Source organism: Chelonoidis abingdonii, chromosome 11 (assembly GCF_003597395.2).
Source record: "Chelonoidis abingdonii isolate Lonesome George chromosome 11, CheloAbing_2.0, whole genome shotgun sequence".
Lineage (NCBI taxonomy): Eukaryota > Metazoa > Chordata > Testudines > Testudinidae > Chelonoidis > Chelonoidis abingdonii.
Genome location: NC_133779.1, coordinates 35825217 through 35844683, shown reverse-complemented (window position 1 = coordinate 35844683; position 19467 = coordinate 35825217). Strand labels below are relative to the sequence as shown.

At 41.3% G+C, this 19467-nt stretch overlaps 2 protein-coding genes across 8 annotated transcripts in view; both read right to left on the bottom strand.

Annotated features, from left to right (window-relative positions):
- KDM4B (lysine demethylase 4B) overlaps positions 1 to 12155 on the bottom strand; it is a 172479-nt gene extending 160324 nt beyond the window's left edge. For 5 of the 7 annotated variants that reach the window (XR_012656807.1, XM_075070877.1, XM_032777637.2 and 2 more), the window contains exon 1: positions 11888 to 12063. The gene's annotated coding sequence lies outside the window, so the exon portion shown is untranslated. The other 2 variants (XM_075070876.1, XM_032777484.2) reach the window with 2 other exon arrangements.
- Positions 12156 to 15825: 3670 nt separating this feature from the next.
- UHRF1 (ubiquitin like with PHD and ring finger domains 1) overlaps positions 15826 to 19467 on the bottom strand; it is a 28075-nt gene continuing 24433 nt past the window's right edge. The window contains exons 14-17 of the mRNA XM_032775902.2: positions 18969 to 19083; positions 18705 to 18862; positions 17748 to 17846; positions 15826 to 17064 (exon numbers count right to left, since the gene is read on the bottom strand). Coding sequence (XP_032631793.1) covers positions 16918 to 17064; positions 17748 to 17846; positions 18705 to 18862; positions 18969 to 19083 — 519 coding nt within the window. The 3' untranslated portion in view covers positions 15826 to 16917. The remainder of the gene's footprint in view (positions 17065 to 17747; positions 17847 to 18704; positions 18863 to 18968; positions 19084 to 19467) is intronic.

Sequence of the window (19467 nt, the reverse complement as noted above, 5' to 3'; positions counted from 1 at the left end):
CTCTAACTGTAGTTTATACTCAATCGATACAAGACTATTGGTGTTCTTCAGTACAACTGCCCTTTTATTACAGAACTACTAACCACTTAATCTAATCAATACAGACAACAAACATCACTGCACTTGTCAAAGTCTGGTGGACAATTAAGAAAATTAACTTTCACAGCTCATTACACTACCAAAGGAATCTGAAAACATTGAATTACACCTTTAAAGGAGACAGGCATATCTAGTCCAAGAACAATTTGCTCTAATGTGAAATAAAGAACACAAGGAACCCCAATTGCTGAAAAACAGATGAGAAGGTGATTGGATATAACAATCCCAAGTCTAAATAGCTCAGGTAATTGAAAATTTAAGGTTCTTCTCTCATACAAGAAGTGCGCACTCAAAAAAATAAACTACAGAATATGTATTAGTTCTAAGGCCAAAAAAATGTATATTGCACTCAGACCTTCTTCCTCAAGGTAGAATGGAGGTTACCACCATGTACACTCACCTTATTGATCTGTTATTAGTTAAAGAAATACTAATAATGTAGGCTCACGTTTCAACTTTTGAAAAAAGTTTAATAGAACTTTTTTCCAGTTTCAATTCAAGTATTTTGGGATTTGAACATTCCCACATTGTTTGTGATTCAAGCTTTGCAGCTTTGTACAGTTAAAAGCATGAAACCGAACAGATATTTAAAGCATCCAGTCTAATTTTGCCATCTAGGTTGCTGGATGAGTAAATTCACTCCTTACCTGACAATTTTGTTTTTCCATGAGAATCAGTATGCACCAATCCAACCAGATCTATCAAAGTTTTTATATCTCACACATCACTGGAATATCTGAAATGGGCTGAAGCACCTTCAACATAGTGACTTGAAAAAATTAAGTTGCTTGACTTCACATTTGGAAAGGTCTCTCTGATACTATGAACAACCTGGTAAGCAATGCACTGTTGTCTTCCCTGGTCTGCAGACAATCAGTTCTCTTGTGACTGCTCCAGCTGGTAGTTTTTCCAAACAGCAGCACTGCAGACTAAACAAGCCTAGTCAGTTTCCTGCTACTACTCCAAACCTGTGGGCAGCAATGAAACTGTCAATCAGGTCAGTTTCATGTTGTTTCTTCAGAAGGTGCCTTAGCTACAGACTAACTCAGAAAAAGGCACTCATTCCAGAATAAGTATGTCCACATAGGGAGTTACAGCATTACTATTACGCCTGTATATTTCCCTGTTTTAACAAGGCAACAGTTATAACAGTGGGAGCAATAGCATAGATTTGCTGTTAGCATTTTTACCATGTGTCGTCTAATCCAGATTTGAGCATGTCTAGATGAGAGTCAGTGGCAGCATGGCTTAATGCTAAAGCACTGCACTAGGAGTCCAGAGACCTCCCTCTAATCTCACCTACCACTAACCTTCTGCAATACTTTGGGCAAGTCACTTCCCCTTTCTGTGCCTGTTTTACAATTTAAATAGACAAATATAGGAGGCAAACTTTTTAGAGTAGGGACTGCCTTGTTGTGTTTCTACAATGTAGTTCTAATCTTAGTCAAGGCCTTTAGATGCTATTGTAATACAAATAATAAATAGTAATAAGTCATTAAAATGTCAGCAGCTGCAGAGGCTCCACTTATAACAGTACCCCACCATCAATATTATTGGTGAACCTCCACTGCTGCTAATGCAAGGGCAGGGAGAATTAAGAGTGTTCAGTGTATACAAGAACAATGAGGAGTATTTGCAGCACCTTACAGACTAACAAATGTATTTGAGCAAAGCTTTTGTGGGCTAAAACCCACTTCATGAGATGGATGAAGTGGAAAATACAGTAGGCAGGTATATATACACAGTACCATGAAAAGATGGGAGTTGCCTTAGCAAGTCAGGGGTCAGTGCTAACGAGACAATTCATTTAAAGAGGAAGTGGGCTATTCTCAAGAGTAGAATACCCAAGCCTACTTAAGCGTGTTGACGTAAACCAAGCCTCAGTCAACACGCTTAAGAAAACTTGTACTGGCTTAACAACACTGATTTTAGTTACACTGATGCAAACTAATAATGTACCTGCACTTATATTGGTTTAGGTTAGCTCAATAATTAAATCAGTTTAAGCATGAATTATACCTATTTAATTACACTGGTCCAAGTCTCTCTACCCCACCCACCCCCTTTTTTTATTTTTAAATATAGACAATCCACTAAAGTTTCTTAAGATTCTCAATTAAGCGTTAGGTTACCAATTAAATGACCATAATCAGGCTTTAAAGTTAGTTGTCCACTAACAAGTAATTGAAGTTTTCACCTCTTAGTACTATTAAATATCTGGCTGGCTGCACAAGATTTTTTTTTTTTTTTTTTGAAGGGGTGTGGGTTTTTTGTTTTTGTTTTTTAAACCACACTTTTTATGAAGGCAAAGTTACAATAAAATATTAACTTACTACATCATATGTTACTTATTCAGGATCAGGTTAATATTCAAAGAACCTGGCTAAAGATTCTGGGAGCCCTCCTCCTGTGAGTACATTAAAAAGGGTGACCAAATTTCTAAATATCTGTTCTCTTTCTGACATTTGTATTGTGTATATACTTGGAGTGAAAATGCAAAACAGTTATTTAGATTTATTTCACCTTATTTAGCTAGTTTTGTTTTTCTTTTCCTAAAGTTCTAAATTGCATAAAATACAGCAACAGGGAAACCCATGAGGAAGTCTCAGAAATTGTGGATTTTACCATACCTGAAACTGAGCAGGGAATGAGATAGGAGTAAAATAATACAAAGTTACATTAATAGCTGCAATTCCCTCAACAACTTCCTTTTGAACATGGCAAGAACAATGCACAGTTCTTTAAACATTACTTCAACATGAAGTAAAACCACGTAAAGTTGAAATCACAAACAAAGCAGCTGTTTAAAAGCAGAAAGTGCTTTATACATTTTAATCTAACAATGACAGGAATGTAACTTAGTATTTAGTAAATTATTTTATAGTACTATCTTATCAATATAAGCAGGACTGTAGAGTTTATTTCAACTAAGTTCATATCCAGATCCCAGAGGAATGAATATCTATTACTCTCCCTTAAAATTACAGGAAATATGTGAAAGCCTAAGGAGGTTTCACAGAATAAAGAGAAGCAGCAGCCTCATAAATAGACCAAATCTAGGACCAAGTATAGTCCCAACTGCAGGTAACTGCATACTGCAATAGTCCCATTAGCTCATTTCATAGCTAAGACATTGTCTAGACGGCTGGGGAGCATGTGGGTAGGGGTAGTTTTTCAACTGAGTTAGTTCAGCTGAGACAACTCAACTCCACTGGGGTTAATCGGGGTTGTCAATTGAGTTAAAAAATTGTTGAAACAGGAATCCCACCCAGTTTACCTCAGAATAACCTTGGATAGATCCCACACACATCTTAACTATCTGACGAAAACTGTAGCTAAGGTGAGATCACATAACCTTCTAAGCAAATTAGCCTTCACTTCATGAGTAAATGTTCAAACTCTGCAATCATCCAGTTTAGCCCTGTTAATTCTATGCTCCAGTCTGGCTTCATTTATCTCATAACAAGTTGGCTGACTATAACTCAACCATGAGCATCGTAACTGGGACAATTTGACCTACACCAGCACCATGTTATGCAACATCACTCATCCACTGTGAGGATGCTACAGCCAGAATGTTGGAGAAGATCAGAGCAAACCCAGGTATACCACTATACACAAACCTCTCTGACCACCCAAGAGTGTGCTTGTCATTGAGACACCCATTGTGAACGCACTTTCCATGGCCACATTTCTCTGTGATGCTGACGTGACATGAAGCAGTATCTTATAACTGACCTGACCGTGCATGTAGCCAGCTTTGATTTGCCACACCACTCTTCTGAAACAATTTCAAACAAGCCAGGATCAACATCCAGCCAGCCGTTACCCATGAGACCAATGAAAGGATCCCACATGTGGCTGTGACCAACAACAGACAATATCTCACTTCACTGCAACTACATTCAGACCAGATTCGGTGGTGGTCTCAAGGCTCTGCACGTCACTGATGAGGCTGCTGCATGTTGCTTTGGCAAGCCTCACATCCAACAAGAAGAACTGAGTTAAAGTAATTCAACTAAGCTAATTTAACTGAAAAAAGCACCCTTCCTCCTAATGCAGAAGACACCCAAGAGTTAGGATTCAGAACATCAATATATACAAAGTTAACTGCCTTTGTGCAAGGCATGGTATTCATTTGCATACACCCACTTATAGAGAATAAAGCAGTTTGCAGGTCTAAGAATTGCCTTCTGGCTGACAGAAATTGCACAGGGATAAACACAAAGCAGTGCTCACAACCTCAGAGTAGCCCCAAAATCACTGAAAGACAATTTGCTTCAAAATTTTCAAATTTTGACATTAAAAAATAAAAAAAAAACGGAGGTTCGCAAAATGGTACAGCAGCCACCATTCTTGAGTCACATGAGAGCCGCTTCCAGCTTTCTACCCCACCCCTGCCTTCCTACTGGCTGCTTCCTTGTCCAACAGGATACAACCCACTGCCAGTTAGAAGCTCTGCTTTACTATGGCTAATAGGGCTCTGTTCCCAACAGTGCACATAATACATGGCTTTTGCTTATTGGGAGGGGTGTATTTGGTCCAGCTGTGAATGTGCCCCAGTAGCTGTTCATTTAAAAGGCCACCAGAACAGCAACTGGGGAGCAGCAGGGCTCTAAGTAAAATTGCCAAATTTTGCCACAAGACAGTAATTTGTAGCCCCAAATGTCATCTGTTGCTGATTCAATATCTTTTGTTACCAAAAGGCCTTGGAAGAGTAGCCCAAATCAGCAAAACTATCACTAAGGTTAGCAACATTGACAGATTAAATTTTAGGAAGAGGTCACAAAGCCTAAACTAAACACTGCTGTGCACTGCTATCCTGGGTGCTATCCTAGTTTCTTCGTAACGCAAGCACTTCAGATAATGAACTTACCCAGGATACAAACACCACAACATGAAGGACTGGCTACACTAGGAACGCTACCGTCTTCCCTGCCAAGGCACTGTAGTGTAGACACTACAGCAACAGAAGGGCTTCTTTCATCATTGAGGTAATTACATCTCTCTGAAAAGTAGCTATCCTAGATCAGGGATACGCAACCTGCGACACGCGAACTGATTTTCAGTGGCACTCAGACTGCCCGGGGTTCTGGTCACCGGTCCAGGGGGCTCTGCATTTTAATTTAATTTTAAATGAAGCTTCTTAAACATTTCAAAAACCTTATTTACTTTACATACAACAACATAGTTATATATTATAGACATAGAAAGAGACCTTCTAAAAACCTTAAAATGTATTCCTGTCATGTGAAGTCTTAAATGAGAGTGAATAAATGAAGACTTGGCATAGCACTTCTGAAAGGTTGCCAACCCCTGTCCTAGATGCTTGGAAGAACTTTTACGTTGACCGAGCAGTGTCTACACCAAGGTTTAAGTCATCTTAATTACACTGCATAGAAAGTGATTTTTTTCACAGCCCCAAGCAACATAGATAAGCTGACCTATCTCTGTAGTGTCAATCAGCCCTCAGGACTCTCCACTTCAAATGCCAAGGCTGTGGCAAGGGGCAGCTTCTTCCCCTTGGCATGGTGACCTGAAAAGTCAAGTACATCTCTTACTTATACTCCTACTTAGAGCAATAATTTTAAGTTCTTTCCACAGCACTTGATTCAGAGTGCTGCAAACCTGATGTTATGAGGTGATCTACAGTCTTTTTGCTGTTTGTATCAGAGCACCTGAAATAATTTTACATTATAATCTAATTACTCCACCACTCAAAGCAACTCCTATAGCACATGAATAGCTTCATAAAAGATTAACTCCCAACAGTACACCTTCAGCAACCCTACCATGATTACAATCCTGCAATAACATTTTCAGCAATTTGGATTTAGGTAGTCCATGGGGTTGTAACTTCAGATATTTACTGTTCATCACATGAGATTTTAATAAATGCCTTTACTTCCCTATGAATTCAAGTTTTTATTTGCACTCTCATATACAAGATACTCTCAGGCCCTGCCTACAGTGGGTGTGACACACTGACCTAGATTTCAAGCTTTACGGCAGCTGCACTGCCAGAAAATGATCAGCTCAGGAAAAGACAGAGCATGAGTACAAGATAACAGAGAGAAAGAAGGTACCTAGAAGCAGAGTATATTCTACTTGCCTCTATAAATACACCTCAGTAAAATACTATTCTGGAAGAAACCTTTAAAGCACCAAAAAGCATTTGCATTAGTATGAATTAAGATAGTTTTTAAACATATTAGCTTTGCAGCCAGGAAAAATGTAAAAACAGCTTTCAAATGTACATTATACAAATCTGTTTCCTGAATTTTAAGTGTTTAAAAAGTTATGGTTGTAGGAAGAGTTGCAAATTAAAACACAAAGTTAAAACAAAATCTGGAACAAAGAAAGCCAGTTTCTCAGGAAATAATATTTAAAAAGGTGCCTTGGATACAAAGAAAAAAAGCAAAGACATGAATATATGCAGTATAAATGTCACACAGAAGGCAGCAAGATAGCATCCCTGTTCCCTTAATCTCTTATGAAGACAAAGTTCTCCAATTCAGCTTTAATAAGCAGCTCTGTCCTCTCGAGTCTACAGTTTCAAACCCTAATATATACATTACTGATCCAAGAAAATGCTGGTTGTTAGGCCAACAATGAACTATTGCCCTATTTGTTCAATATCACAACATTTATTCAAATATCATAGGAAGACATAAGACTACTGAGCTCTCTTCTAGTGCTCTATATTATATTACAGATTCTTAGCAGCATTAGTTCTCAAATATTTCAAGGCAGGCTCTTGATGAACTCTGAATTGCTAACAAGATTACCTTGTATTTCACCAAACTGCAGCTTCAAATACAATGACTCCAAAATCAAGTTTAAAAATAAAATCTGTGAACCAGTTCTGTCTCTTCGGGGATAGGGAAAATGAATATACTAGCCACTCAAAGTAATTGGTGTGAAAGTGCAGAGGAAATGTTGCAAACCATCACCATGGTCTAAGCACAGAAAGACCAAAGATCTTATTACACCAAAACAGCACAATAAAGCATAAGTGTGTTTTCTAGTGCCTTCAGCCATCCAACAAGTATGTAATTATGGAGTTGCCCAGCTTAAAATGAAATATGATTTTTAAACCATATAAGTATAAATTTAAATATATTTATCCTACCACCATATCCTATTTGTTAACAAATCTTATGGACATATTCATAAATTGAGCAAACAGCAGGTAATATTTGGTCCAAGACTCAGAAAAAACTCTAGTAGCAAAACAGAATTAGCTCAGTAGAACAAATCCAAGATGGGAAAATGCCATCCCCCTCAACAATGGTTTACTATAGATCAGGGGGTCTCAACCAGGGGTATGTGCACCCTGCAGAGGTCTTCCAGGGGGTACATCCACTCATCTAGATATTTGCCTAGTTTTACAATAGGCTACATAAAAAAAACCAATAGTGAAATCAGTACTAACTAAAATTTCATACAACGAAATGTTTATATGGCTCTATATATACACACTATACACTGAAATGTAAACACCATATTTATATTCCGGTTGATTTATTTTATAATTATATGATGAAAATAAACAAATTTTCAGTAACAGTGTGCAGTGACACTAATATTTTTATGTCTGATTTTGTATATAAGTAGTGTTTAAGTGAGGTGAAACTTGGGCTATGCAAGACAAACTAGGCTCCTGAAAGGGGTACAGTAGTCTGGAAAGGTTGAGAGCCACTGCTATAGATAGTATATCCAAGTACACTGCTACTGGGGGACAGTGTATTATCTTCTTTATAGCATCTTCAGTGTAATTACTACAGATAATCCCTTTGCACTGAAATCCTGTGAAGTCAGCCCAAGAGTAGTGTAAACTTTTGTTTCATACAACAAACTTAAAACACACACTATAGAGTTTAAGGCCAGAAGGGATCATCAGATCACTAGTCTGGCGTCCTGTATATGTTACCAGGGACAGAAAATATTTGCCAAGAAAACTAGCGATTGAGGATTTTGTACTTAGCCCATGATAAAGATAAATTACTTTGTATTTTAAAACTGGCTTTAACATCTGAGAGATTCAGATTTTATATGCAATAATTTTTAAATCAAGATTTAGTACATAATGCAGCACATGGATTATAAACCTATTATTCAAACACATCATCCTGCATTGCCACAGCAAACCATAATGGCTTCTAACTGTATTAAATGAATCTCTCACTCTTAGACTGCCAATTCAATCTGGAACACAGGTGACAGCTAATGGCCATTATATTGTATGTATTGCTGCCCATAGATGCAAGCAGGTAACCAATGGAGATACATTGGTCAGCCACCACAATGCACTTTCTATATTTCAACCCAAACATTGAAAAGTCAGGGGAGAAGGGGATGGAAAACTCATTCATTGTCTCTCAGATTCTTCTGTGTTCCCAGCGTTTCAACTTAATTTTAAAATATTCAAAAGTTTCTAGCCCTTATGGTTGCAAAGACACTTCACAATGTGTTAACTGATGCATGATTGTCTCAGCCTGAAAGACGACAGACTGAAACAACATCATCATCAAGTGTGAACTTCCCTATTCATCTTAATGAGGTGTAAACTTTGTAGCCTAATTATGGCCACTTAAATGCCAAGACATTGTTTACCATATCACAGTTGATTATCCTACCAGAAAACTATTAAACTATATAACTGCTGATAAATTTCCCAGAAATCACACAGCCAATGCACTTACCCACTATGGCTGGCTATACAAGTTTTTCCCAATCATTAAAATTCCTCTGAAAGGTAATTCCACAAGAACAGTTCAAGTTTTGAATATGGAAGATACCTGAATTTCTTTTTGATCATTCAAGGTGCCTGCTATGATCTGTAAATGAGTAAGTAACGCACACTTCTACACTATCTGTTAAGGCAGTGGTTCTCAACCATGAGTATGCATAACCCTGGGGGGGTACACAGAGGTCTTCCAAGGGGGACATCAACTCATCTAGATATTTGCCTAGTTTTACAACAGGCTACATAAAAAGCACTAGCGAAATCAGTACAAACTAAACCTTCATACAGACAATGACTTGTTTATACTGCTTTATATACTATACATCAAAATGTAAATAAAATATTTATATTTCACTTGATTTATTTCATAATTATATGGGAAAAATGAGAAAATCAATTTTTCAGTAATAGTGTGATATTTCTGTATTTTTGTCTGATTTTGTAAGCAAATAGTTTAAGTGATGTGGAACTTGGGGGTACACAAGACAAATCAAACTCCTGAAAGAGGTACAGTAGTCTGGAAAGTTTGAGAACTATTGTGGTAAAGGATGAGACCCTGGTGTGGGCTGCAGGCTATAATACGTTTCCATTACATCTGATCCAACAGCAGTTCAGTTCAAAACAAAATCAGAGAATTGTATAACTGGAAGTGACTTTGATGGGTCACTTAGTCCAGCATCCCCCACGCAGACGCAGGACCAAGTATACTTACAGGTTAGACAAACACCTGTCGGAGATGGTCCTGACAGGTGTTTTGTCTAACCAGTTTTTAAAAACCTCCAATGACAGGAATTCCACAACCTCTCTTAGAAGCCTATTCCAATACTTAACTATCCTTAAAAGTATGAACATTTTTCCTAATATCTAGCCTAAACTTCCCTTGCTGCAAATTAAGCCACTTACTTCTAGCCCTACCTTCAGTGGACACAATCAATCACTCACCATCATTTTTATAATAGCCCTTAACCTATTAGATCCCCCCCGCCAGTCTTCTTTTCTCAAGACTTAACATGCCCAGATTTGTTTTTAAATCTTTCCTCATGTGTCAGGTTTTCTAAACATTTTATCATTTTTGTTGCTCTTCTCTGGACTTTCTCCAATTTGGACACATCTTCCGTAAAGCAAGGTGCCCCAAACCAGACACAATATTTAGCTAAGCCCTCACCAGCGCCAAGTACAGCGGGACAACTACCTCCTGCAGCTTACATATGACATTCCCATTAAGAGAGACAGTGGCAGGGCACAAACATTTAAAACAGGTAACTGGGATCATAAAGCTACAAAAAGTAGAAGGGAATCTCAGTGGCTAAAGTAGAACCTCCAACATTTAACACTTAAACAGGCTGAATTTCAAATTGTCAGAGCTTCTTTAATGAGGTTTTGATCCTCATTTTGGGAAATGGGTTGCGGTCTGGATTTTACACTGAGGTAATTGTTAATTACAAGAGATATAAAAATGCCAGAGAAAAAACACCAAGTGTTAAAATTGGACAAAAAATGGTTAAAACTAAAAGCATATCTATAATCCAATTTACTTTTCACAGTTTATGTTGTGCTTCCATCTCCATGTAATACTTTCATCTTAAAGAATGCAAGTTCTCCAGTTCAGGGGCTACCAAACTTTTTGGCAGGCTAGATCACAGTTTAACAGACTGTCCACAAGACACTCATACTCAAGCATAGAGACTGCCCACCTCCCCTCCTATTGGTAATCACATACTACCACTGAGACAGAAAAGTATTTCATATATTTCTAGTTATTTTTAAAACACAATTTATCAGTTAGAAACAAGAGGAGGACAGCAAAATATGACCAGCCAACTAGTCCTCTGCAGACCACTCCCAGCTCAGGATCAGTTTGGAAACTACCCAGCTAATCATTTTCACTTTCTCATTCAGCAGCACAGAGCTGCAATGTTTGCAGCACAAACACAGCAAGGCAAAATTTTCTAAATATAAACAAGGACATTTCCATTAACACTAGCATTATATTATTAGAAGCTAAAAGTCTAAATATTGCTCCTAGACGGTGCCAATTCCAGTACAATAGCATTACCCACATTTCCACTAAGTAAGAGCTTTCGGTGAACTAGTGAGATATTAAAAGTACACCACAGATCTGTCTGCAGCTACCAAAAGCAAAACAACTCCCCCCCCCCCCCCAAAAAAAGAGACACACTAACACGAACATCTCATTTCACAGAGGAAAATCCTGCTGTAAACCAGCTCATTTACTATTCGCCGCATCAATAAATCCTCCATCATGTAACAACTGTTCACAAGCCCACTGACACCCCTCCTCCTCCCTCAAAGACCGGGGCTTGCACAGGCCCGCTGAGAGAAATTTGGGGCCTTGGCACATCATGTTCACCCACACGCCCACCCAGTTCGCTGTATTTTCACAAGACATTAACAGACATATGGGGGGAGGCTCCCTGGGGGGGGGAGGGGCTCGCAGCTGTCTCCCCCCACTCCCAAGCTTGCCAATCCCTCCCCCAACTGCCCCCGCCCTGCTCTCCCAGCCTTACCCCCCCCCCTCCACCCGCGGCAGATCTGGGGACTCTCAGTCAGCTCCCTCGGGGTCTGGACGCGTCTCCCCAGGCCCAGTGGAAGAGCGGGCGGTGGGAAGGGGGCGCTCGGAGCAGCCGGCGCAGCTAACGGGACTAAAATAACAGCAGCGAGGCACCCCCGAGACAAAGCGGGGAGGGGACGGGGGCTGAGGAAGCAGACGCTTCCCCTCCGCCCCCATGAGCGGACTCCCCCATCCCGGGGCGGGTAGCGCCTGAGGGGGCCCCCAGCCCCGAAGGGCGCAGGCTGGAGGCCCCGGCCCCACAGGGGGCGGCGGAAGGGACGGGTGCCGGGCAGGGAGGAAAGGGAGGTGCGGGGGAGCGAGGCCGGGCCGGGCCGAGCCGGGGGGGCGGCCCGGGTCCCGTGACGGGGAGGCAGGACGGGGTGGAGGAAAGCTCTGGCGTGGAGCCCGAGCCCGAGCCCCAGGCCCGGCCGCTGAGGTAAATGCCCGTCCCGCGGGCGGGGCCCTACCTGAGCCTGCGGCCGGTCTCCCGTCCCTGCACCGCCTCCTCGGCGGCCACCCCGCAGCTCCCAGGCAGCACAGCGCGGCGCGGCCCGGGGGCGGGGGAGTACGGCGGAAAGGGGGCCGAGGGTGGATATTGGCAATATCCCACCGCCAGCACCTGCCGCCCGCCCCCTTCCCTCCCTCATTGGCCCCGGCCGCCCCTACCTCCGCGCCCAGTGGTGGACTCGTTCGTGACTGACAGCGGCGTCCACTACTCCCTGGCCGCTCTTCCGAACAACAAGCCCACAGCGCTTCCTCAATGGTAGAGGCCGTTCCGATACGGCCCGCCCACCCCTCGAGCCGAAACAGGCAGGCCCAGTGCCTGCGCTCACGCCACTCAGCGTTCTTCTGCCAACCCGCTGGAGGAACGAGACGATCCCGCCCCTGCGACGTTGCTATTGGGTGAGATAAGGTGAAGGGCGCGGGGAGGGGCTGGTTGAGGTGCCAGTCACTCCGCCCTCTTCCCTGCTGTCAGGCTCAGTTGCGGGGAAGTGAGTACGTGAGGAGCGGCACAGCAGCAAGCAGGGGGGGTGCAGGGCTCTGTGCACCAATAGGGCAGGGGCCCAAGGGCTGTTCCCCAGGGAGAGGAGGGACTGAGACAGGGCTACACCTTCCTTCTCCTCTCGCCCTACCCCAGACCCGTCGTGCAAGATACGAACGTGCAGGTCTCTAAGGGCCTGCCCTGAACGACATTAACATCGGGCAAAGGGTACGGCAGAGAGCCAGGCTGCACCCTGTGCACACACAGCTGCCTGCAATTCTGCAGCACTGTGTACAGTGCCCTTGTAAAGCCACCAGCCCTTCACCTGCACCTCATTCTCTACCAACCCAGCCTACACTAAAAACGCTGTTGAGAAGTGCGTGCAGGTCCCAACTGCAAGTTTCCACAAGCATTACAAATACTTGCTTCTTGCAACTGTTCTTTTCTGCTACATTAGTGCGGCAGGAAAAGAAAGTAACTTTTAATTAAGATTTTGAAAAGCTACACGATGCAGCTTTTTAAAGAGATCTTTCCCAATCCCCTCTATTTGTATTTAAGGGGAGAATACACAGTAGTGCCTAACTATTTTTTCTGGCAAGGGTTGAAGAACTCACTCCAGAGACACCTGTCCTCCCTGCCCCAGTATCCTTTTCATCCAAGTTCTGTCTACTCTACAAGAACAATTTTGACATCTATATTGCAGCAACACCTGGAGTAGGAATAGCAGCATATAATCCACTGCCCCCCAGGAATTTTAACATTTATAATGCAATTCAAAAAGTTTTATGAAAACCCTATTTCTTTTCTGTCATACAACACTGATACAAATGCACCACAGCCGGCTCCTCTTCCCCCTCCCCACAACTGATAAACCAGGTAACTGTCTAGGTACTGCATACTATAAGTGTGCTTTTAGCACTTCCCTTACCTGCACAGACTTACAGTAGCACCAATAATAGTCTCAGACTGCTCAAAAGCCACACCTTTCCACCTGCTAATAGCATTTCCCCCTTGGCCTTGCAGATATTATGCAATACACAGTATGCAGTAACAGGAATATCTTTTTTTGCTGAGACCAGCATCGTCATGAGACATATGCACCTGCTCTTCAATTTTCCAAAACACACTCCACACCCATCTTGCACCTGCTCAGGCAATACTTAAATCTTTCTTCTGTCCAGACACCCACTGAATGACTTCATAAGCCAGGAAGCCAATGAAAGGTTCAGTACCAGAGAATCACAGTTGGTATTGCAACCTCACTGTGGCATCAATAGGCTGCTCTGGGGAAAATGTCCCTGCTTTCAGTTTGTCCTATAAAGGCCTATGTTCCTACAGAAAAGAGCAGCCTTCTCTGACCAGCCAGCTTTCCATGTCAGTAAGTTACCCATGGTGAGAGACAGTGATTGTATATTCATGGAGAAGTACTTCTTCAATTTATGTATTGAGAAGGAATGGGGTGTGTGAAAAGTTGGGGGAGAAGACCGACAACTGGGAGGAAATTGGGATATGTATCCCATATATCACCTTACCAGCTCTTTTCATTGACTCAATCTATTTCCTGCATGTTGCACAGTATGACAATCCTGTGCAGCAGGATACATACCTGCATGAGTGACACACACCCCTTGCAGATTTTCCAACACCAAACTGATTGTCCATAGCCTGACAGCAATTGCCACCCACTTCTCTACTGGCAGAGCAGCTCTTATCTTGGTGTCTGGAAACTGCAGGGCTGGGGTGAGCTTGGCACAGAATTCCAGAACATGGCCTTGTGTATCCAAAAGTTCTGGAACCACTGCTGGTCATTCCAGATTTGGATTATGATCCAGTCCCACCTCTCTCCTCATTGTACAGGACCAAAGCCACCACTCCACTGTGCGCTCTCAGTCTGAATACCTGCAGCAGCTAGTCAGCTTCATTCACAGTCTATTCATTCATTCATCCTCAGTATCCGTGCTATATGTCCAGCTACTGTGGTTCCACAAATAGAAGAGAATTACTGGCTCAGTCCCACGATTTGTGCTGAATCTATGTTTTTAGCAGCAAGATGGAAAAAAGTGTGTGGGGGGGAAGTACATTATTGGATGGAACAGACCTCAAAGTCTCACAGTTCCGTGAAAGTGATGGTAGCCCACAGACAGCAGCACCACAATACACTGCAAAAATTTCCCACAAGATAAAGTGCCAGAAGGCAGTGCAGGGATACGAGGACGTCCATACAAAAAGTCTTTAGGTGATACAATCAGCTGCTGTGAGGACACTGCAGCGGCAAAAGCAGACAGATATGAACACGCTCTGCCAAAATAGCTGTCAGTAGCAGTATGCCAGCAAAAAACTTTTAGTCAAAACATTTGTTCTCCAAGATCCCTCTTGCAGGAACATCTATACTGCTGTTTTTAGCCCCACAGCCCAAGTCCCATGAGCCTGAGTCAACTGATCTGGGCTCAGAGACTCCGTACAGTGGATTTTTCTGTGTGGTATAGACAAACTACAATTTCCAACCGATTAGGGGTGCCCTGGCAATAAAGCACAGTTCAGGAATTTTCAGGGAACTCCCTGCAGTTTTCTGGACTGTCTTTAGAGGCCACAGCAGCCTCCCTCTCAACCATCTACCACCACATAGGGTTTTTTTTATTTTTCTTATGGGTGTGTGGGGGGGGGTGTTAAGGTAGGAGCCATAGGGAAGTTCCTCAAAAGGCAAACAAGAAAACCTTATTCCAATGAATGGTGTCTAACACATTACATGAAGCACTCTTCTGCACATTTCAACAGCCCTAAACTGCAGAATGTTCATTTTATTCTTTAATGTAAGAGGAAGACAGTTTTTCACATATAGCTAGATTCTTCATATAAAGAAGTGTACATCTGCAGGAATATTTTACATATGTATGTGTCAAATTCAATACAAGATTGTACCAAGATCATTTTGTTTTTCAATTACTATATAATCCTTTCTTACAGAATCAATGCAATAGCTTTTAAAAAGATATTTTATCACTATTATTTTCCACAATCTTATTCTGTTACCTTGACAAGATTTCTATTTGTCAGAATTGTTAATGAGTTCTGTATAATGAATCACCAATACAATCCTCCAGAAAATCCTTTAACAAAGGGGTTAAGAGTACAAAGTTTTCTAAAGTCAAATTTCTACCTTGTTCTCATATTTATACTACAGATCTAGGGTGGGATTTTCAAAGGAATCTCAATCTAGATTTTAACTAATTTCAATATTTTCACAATCTCAGAATTTAAGGAGACGAAGGCAAACATTTTAATCTGAAAAGATATTTATTTTGTGAACTTCAACTTGCACATTTTACAAAAATTGACAAATTCAGCAAAAAACCTATAAAAATGTTTTTCCTTAACATATTAACATTATTATTTAAAAAAGGGTAAAAGTTAAAAGACAGGCATTTGTTCCAGTCTGTGTGCTGTAAAGTGTAATTATCAAGTCCCTGATGAGGTATTAAACTGCTAACTTTGGTACTGTTAGGAAAAGACATTCCGTTCACAAAATTAAGGTTTCCTGGTCTCATGTACAATCATAAGATGTTTAATTAAAAGTCTTCAACAACTTATTCTTCATTTCCAGGTAGAAATGCAGTGAAAAAGTAAATGCACGTTACAATAATACATCTAGCATCAGGAAAAAACCTTAAAATTTGCAACTCCACACTAATGACATACAGCTACAGTGTTACTTTTACCCAAAAGAAATCCGGCTGGCAATTTAAACATTACAGTGCTTAAAAAAAAAATTCAGACCCCTGTCTTTCCCATAAAGGACCAAAGGCACTTAAAAATGGCTTTAGTATGTTCTGCTATGGCATTGTGGATAGAAAATAGCACCTGGTTGAACAAATAGTTCCCTAAGAGACAACTCCAACTGAGGTAGTAGTTCTTATTGCCCCAACTACTTGGCTAATGCATGAAGGCTTTTTGTGGACAAAACTGATGGAGAATGGCTTTTAATAAAATTTGATAGAAGCACAAGGGGGTGGGGGGGAGCGAGAAAGGTTACCAAAAAACAACCTAGCTCACAAGTCATAAGCCAGGAACCATCTTGTACAACTGGAGCATCAAAAATGCTGCCATGGAGATACCCAGATCTACTTTTATGGCCAAATCCATAGACTTCATAAAGAGATTGTTCTAAGCAAATAAGCCATTTTCTGAATAAAAAATATAGGGAACATTGAGAACTTTGTCATGATCATGCAGCCTTACTCCTGGAAGCAGTCTGTAAATCCATTTAAAAAAAAAAAAAAAAAAAACTTTGCTGGTGAACAGCAGGTTTCAGGGGGAAAAAAGGAATACAAAATCCAACATTAAACAAAAACAAAATACCCACAAACATACAAAAAGAAGATTTTGCAAAGTTTATAGATTTTATAACAAGGAAGACTTAAAACTTTTTCAGGGAAGGGAGACTATTTCTTTAAATTAAGCCCACTGAAAACCCATTAACAAGTTTAAACAAAAGGAAGTTAGAAGTGCTTTACAGAATCATCGTCCATTGCCATAACCAGGGAAGAGCTGAGTTAGAAGGGCCTGCAGCGTTTCATTCACCTGCATAGTATAGTTTTTGCCAAGATCATAGCGACAAGCTGGGCAACTATACACGTCTGCTCTGAAGGATCGATCCAAACAATCCTGGGAGAGAAAGAAACAGAAAAGACATTAAGAGATTTAAGTGGCAGAGCTTTGCTCATTTTACACAGCCCCTATTGGGCAGAGGAGAAGGTATGTGCAAAGTCCATTCACTTGACAAAAACCAAGTGGAAGCATTTGCATGTTTTCTTCCGTGAAGCAATTTGGTCAGACAGAAGGTTTAAATATATGATATGGATTGTTTCAATATATAATTACACTATTAAAGAGCAAGAACTCCATAGTTGCTAAGAACAGCCACTGTCTCTGCAGGAAATAATTCACAACAATTCTCACAATCATATTTACAAGTTAAAGTGGGGAGCACGAGGTGGGTGAGGCAGTATCTTGTCCTACTTATTTCTTGGTACCAACAACCCTGCAAACAACAGTTAAGTGGGCTACCAGGCTTACTCAACCAACAGTGATTAAATCTTTTGCTGTCTCTTACTCAGATGCTGGCAGGACAGAACAATGGATAGTCCATTACAGGCACTTGTGTCACAGAACATTCAAGTCACCATTATTCATGTGACCGTAACCAAGATAGAAAGACACCTTGATGAGAAGAACTATTACATAATTGTCAAGGCATAATACAATTCTTAAAGGCTGTAGAGAAGTTTTATTCTGAATATGGAAATTCACAGCTTTCTTAATGGGCAACAGATATCCTGGCTACTCACCTTACACACATTATGCTGGCACACTGTTGTGACTGGCCGAAATACCACCTCCTGACAGCAAATACACAGGAAGGTTTCTTCCACTTTATTCAGGAATTTCTAGGAGAGAAAATACAGAGTCATTGCATTGCTACTACTCTCCAAACATGCAGCACAATCCAAATTACTGAAGACACCATTCATAAAACTGCAGAGTGCTAGAGATTTTCTTAAAATTGAAGATGAAAGCAGAATAATCTGTAGAATTCCAAGAAAGTAACCTAAATTACAACAGATTACTGCAATCAGAATATTTAGTATTCAATTTGAGTCATACTATGGACTTCCAGGTAGCAAAACAGCAGTTGACATAATTGAACAGAATTGGTTTCTGCAAGGTATTCTTGTCTGAAGAGCTTAGAACAACTAAGGAAGCCAGAAACAGGATTCAATGCACAGCAGTCCTGGCTGCAGCATTCTGAAAGAAGACAGCCATCCCTTCACCCTTGCTGATGCAAAGGAATGCTTCCCATGGAATTCAGTAAGGCAGATCCGCTGGCCAGACACCATCAGTAATATCTACCTCTTGGAGAGGACCCGTCAACTACCAGCAGAGGAAGAAATCAGAAGGAGAAGGTGGGGTTGGATAGGACATACACTACGCAAGCAGCCAACTAACATTACCAGACAAGCACTGTGATGGAACCCCCAAGGCAAGCGGAAAAGAGGCCGTCCAAGAAACACCTGGCGACGCGACCTTCAGGCTGATAGCAAAAAGATGGGCTATACCTGGAACCAGCTAGAGCGAATGGCCCAGGATAGAGGACTCTGGAGATCTGTGGTTGGCGGCCCATACCCCGATTGGGGTGACGGGCGTGAGTGATTCCCCCGTAAGTACTGAGGTCAAGAGCCACATATCTGAAGACAAACAGGTAGCTATTGCTACTACAGTTCTCGGCTGAGGAGTATCTGACATACCGGCCCATCCTTGAGAGCTTCTAGTACTTCATTCCATAGTTTTTCATTGGATTCATCATCTTTAATAAGAGCCTTTTGCTGGGATGTCAGCTTGTATGGCTCAACTTTAGTCTTTTTTGGAGTCCCTCTAGGAGAGGTGGGGAGCTTTATCTCATCACCTAAAAAAAGCATGTGGACCTTTTTAGAGACAAAATATTCAGCTTGCTAAAGCACTAAAAGAGCTACAGAAAGAGTTTGCCACCTTCACTTGCCTATTATACCAACCTGCTGATTTCCTTTTCCTCTTTCCCTTCCCTGGTGTTTCACACTCTTCATCACCTCTCTTATTTTCTTTCTCCTTATCTTTGTTTGCAACAGCTTCCAAATACCCCTCAGGATACTTTTTTTTTTTTTGGGGGGTGGGGGGCGGGAGAGAAAGAGGAGGAGAAAAAATAAAGTATCAGATGCAAACATACTGCTCATCGGTAGGACCTCTCAGATTAGGTTAAATCAAAATGATCTAAAGCCAGTTTAGAAAGATATTCCAGTTCTCAACCTCCTGCCCCTCCTCCTTTGGAAAACAAGTCAGGCTAAGGCTATAGAAAATGAAAAACGTCAAGCTTTCTGGCTTCCTAGTGTATAAGTTTTCCCTACCATTTGTCTGTAAAGTATATGTAAACAAATGGAGCAACAAAATATCACGCTACAATTATGCCATTTAAGAACTTCAAGTTTAGTAATGGTATTTATCAGTAGATATTAAACACACTGCAAGGATTTCAGG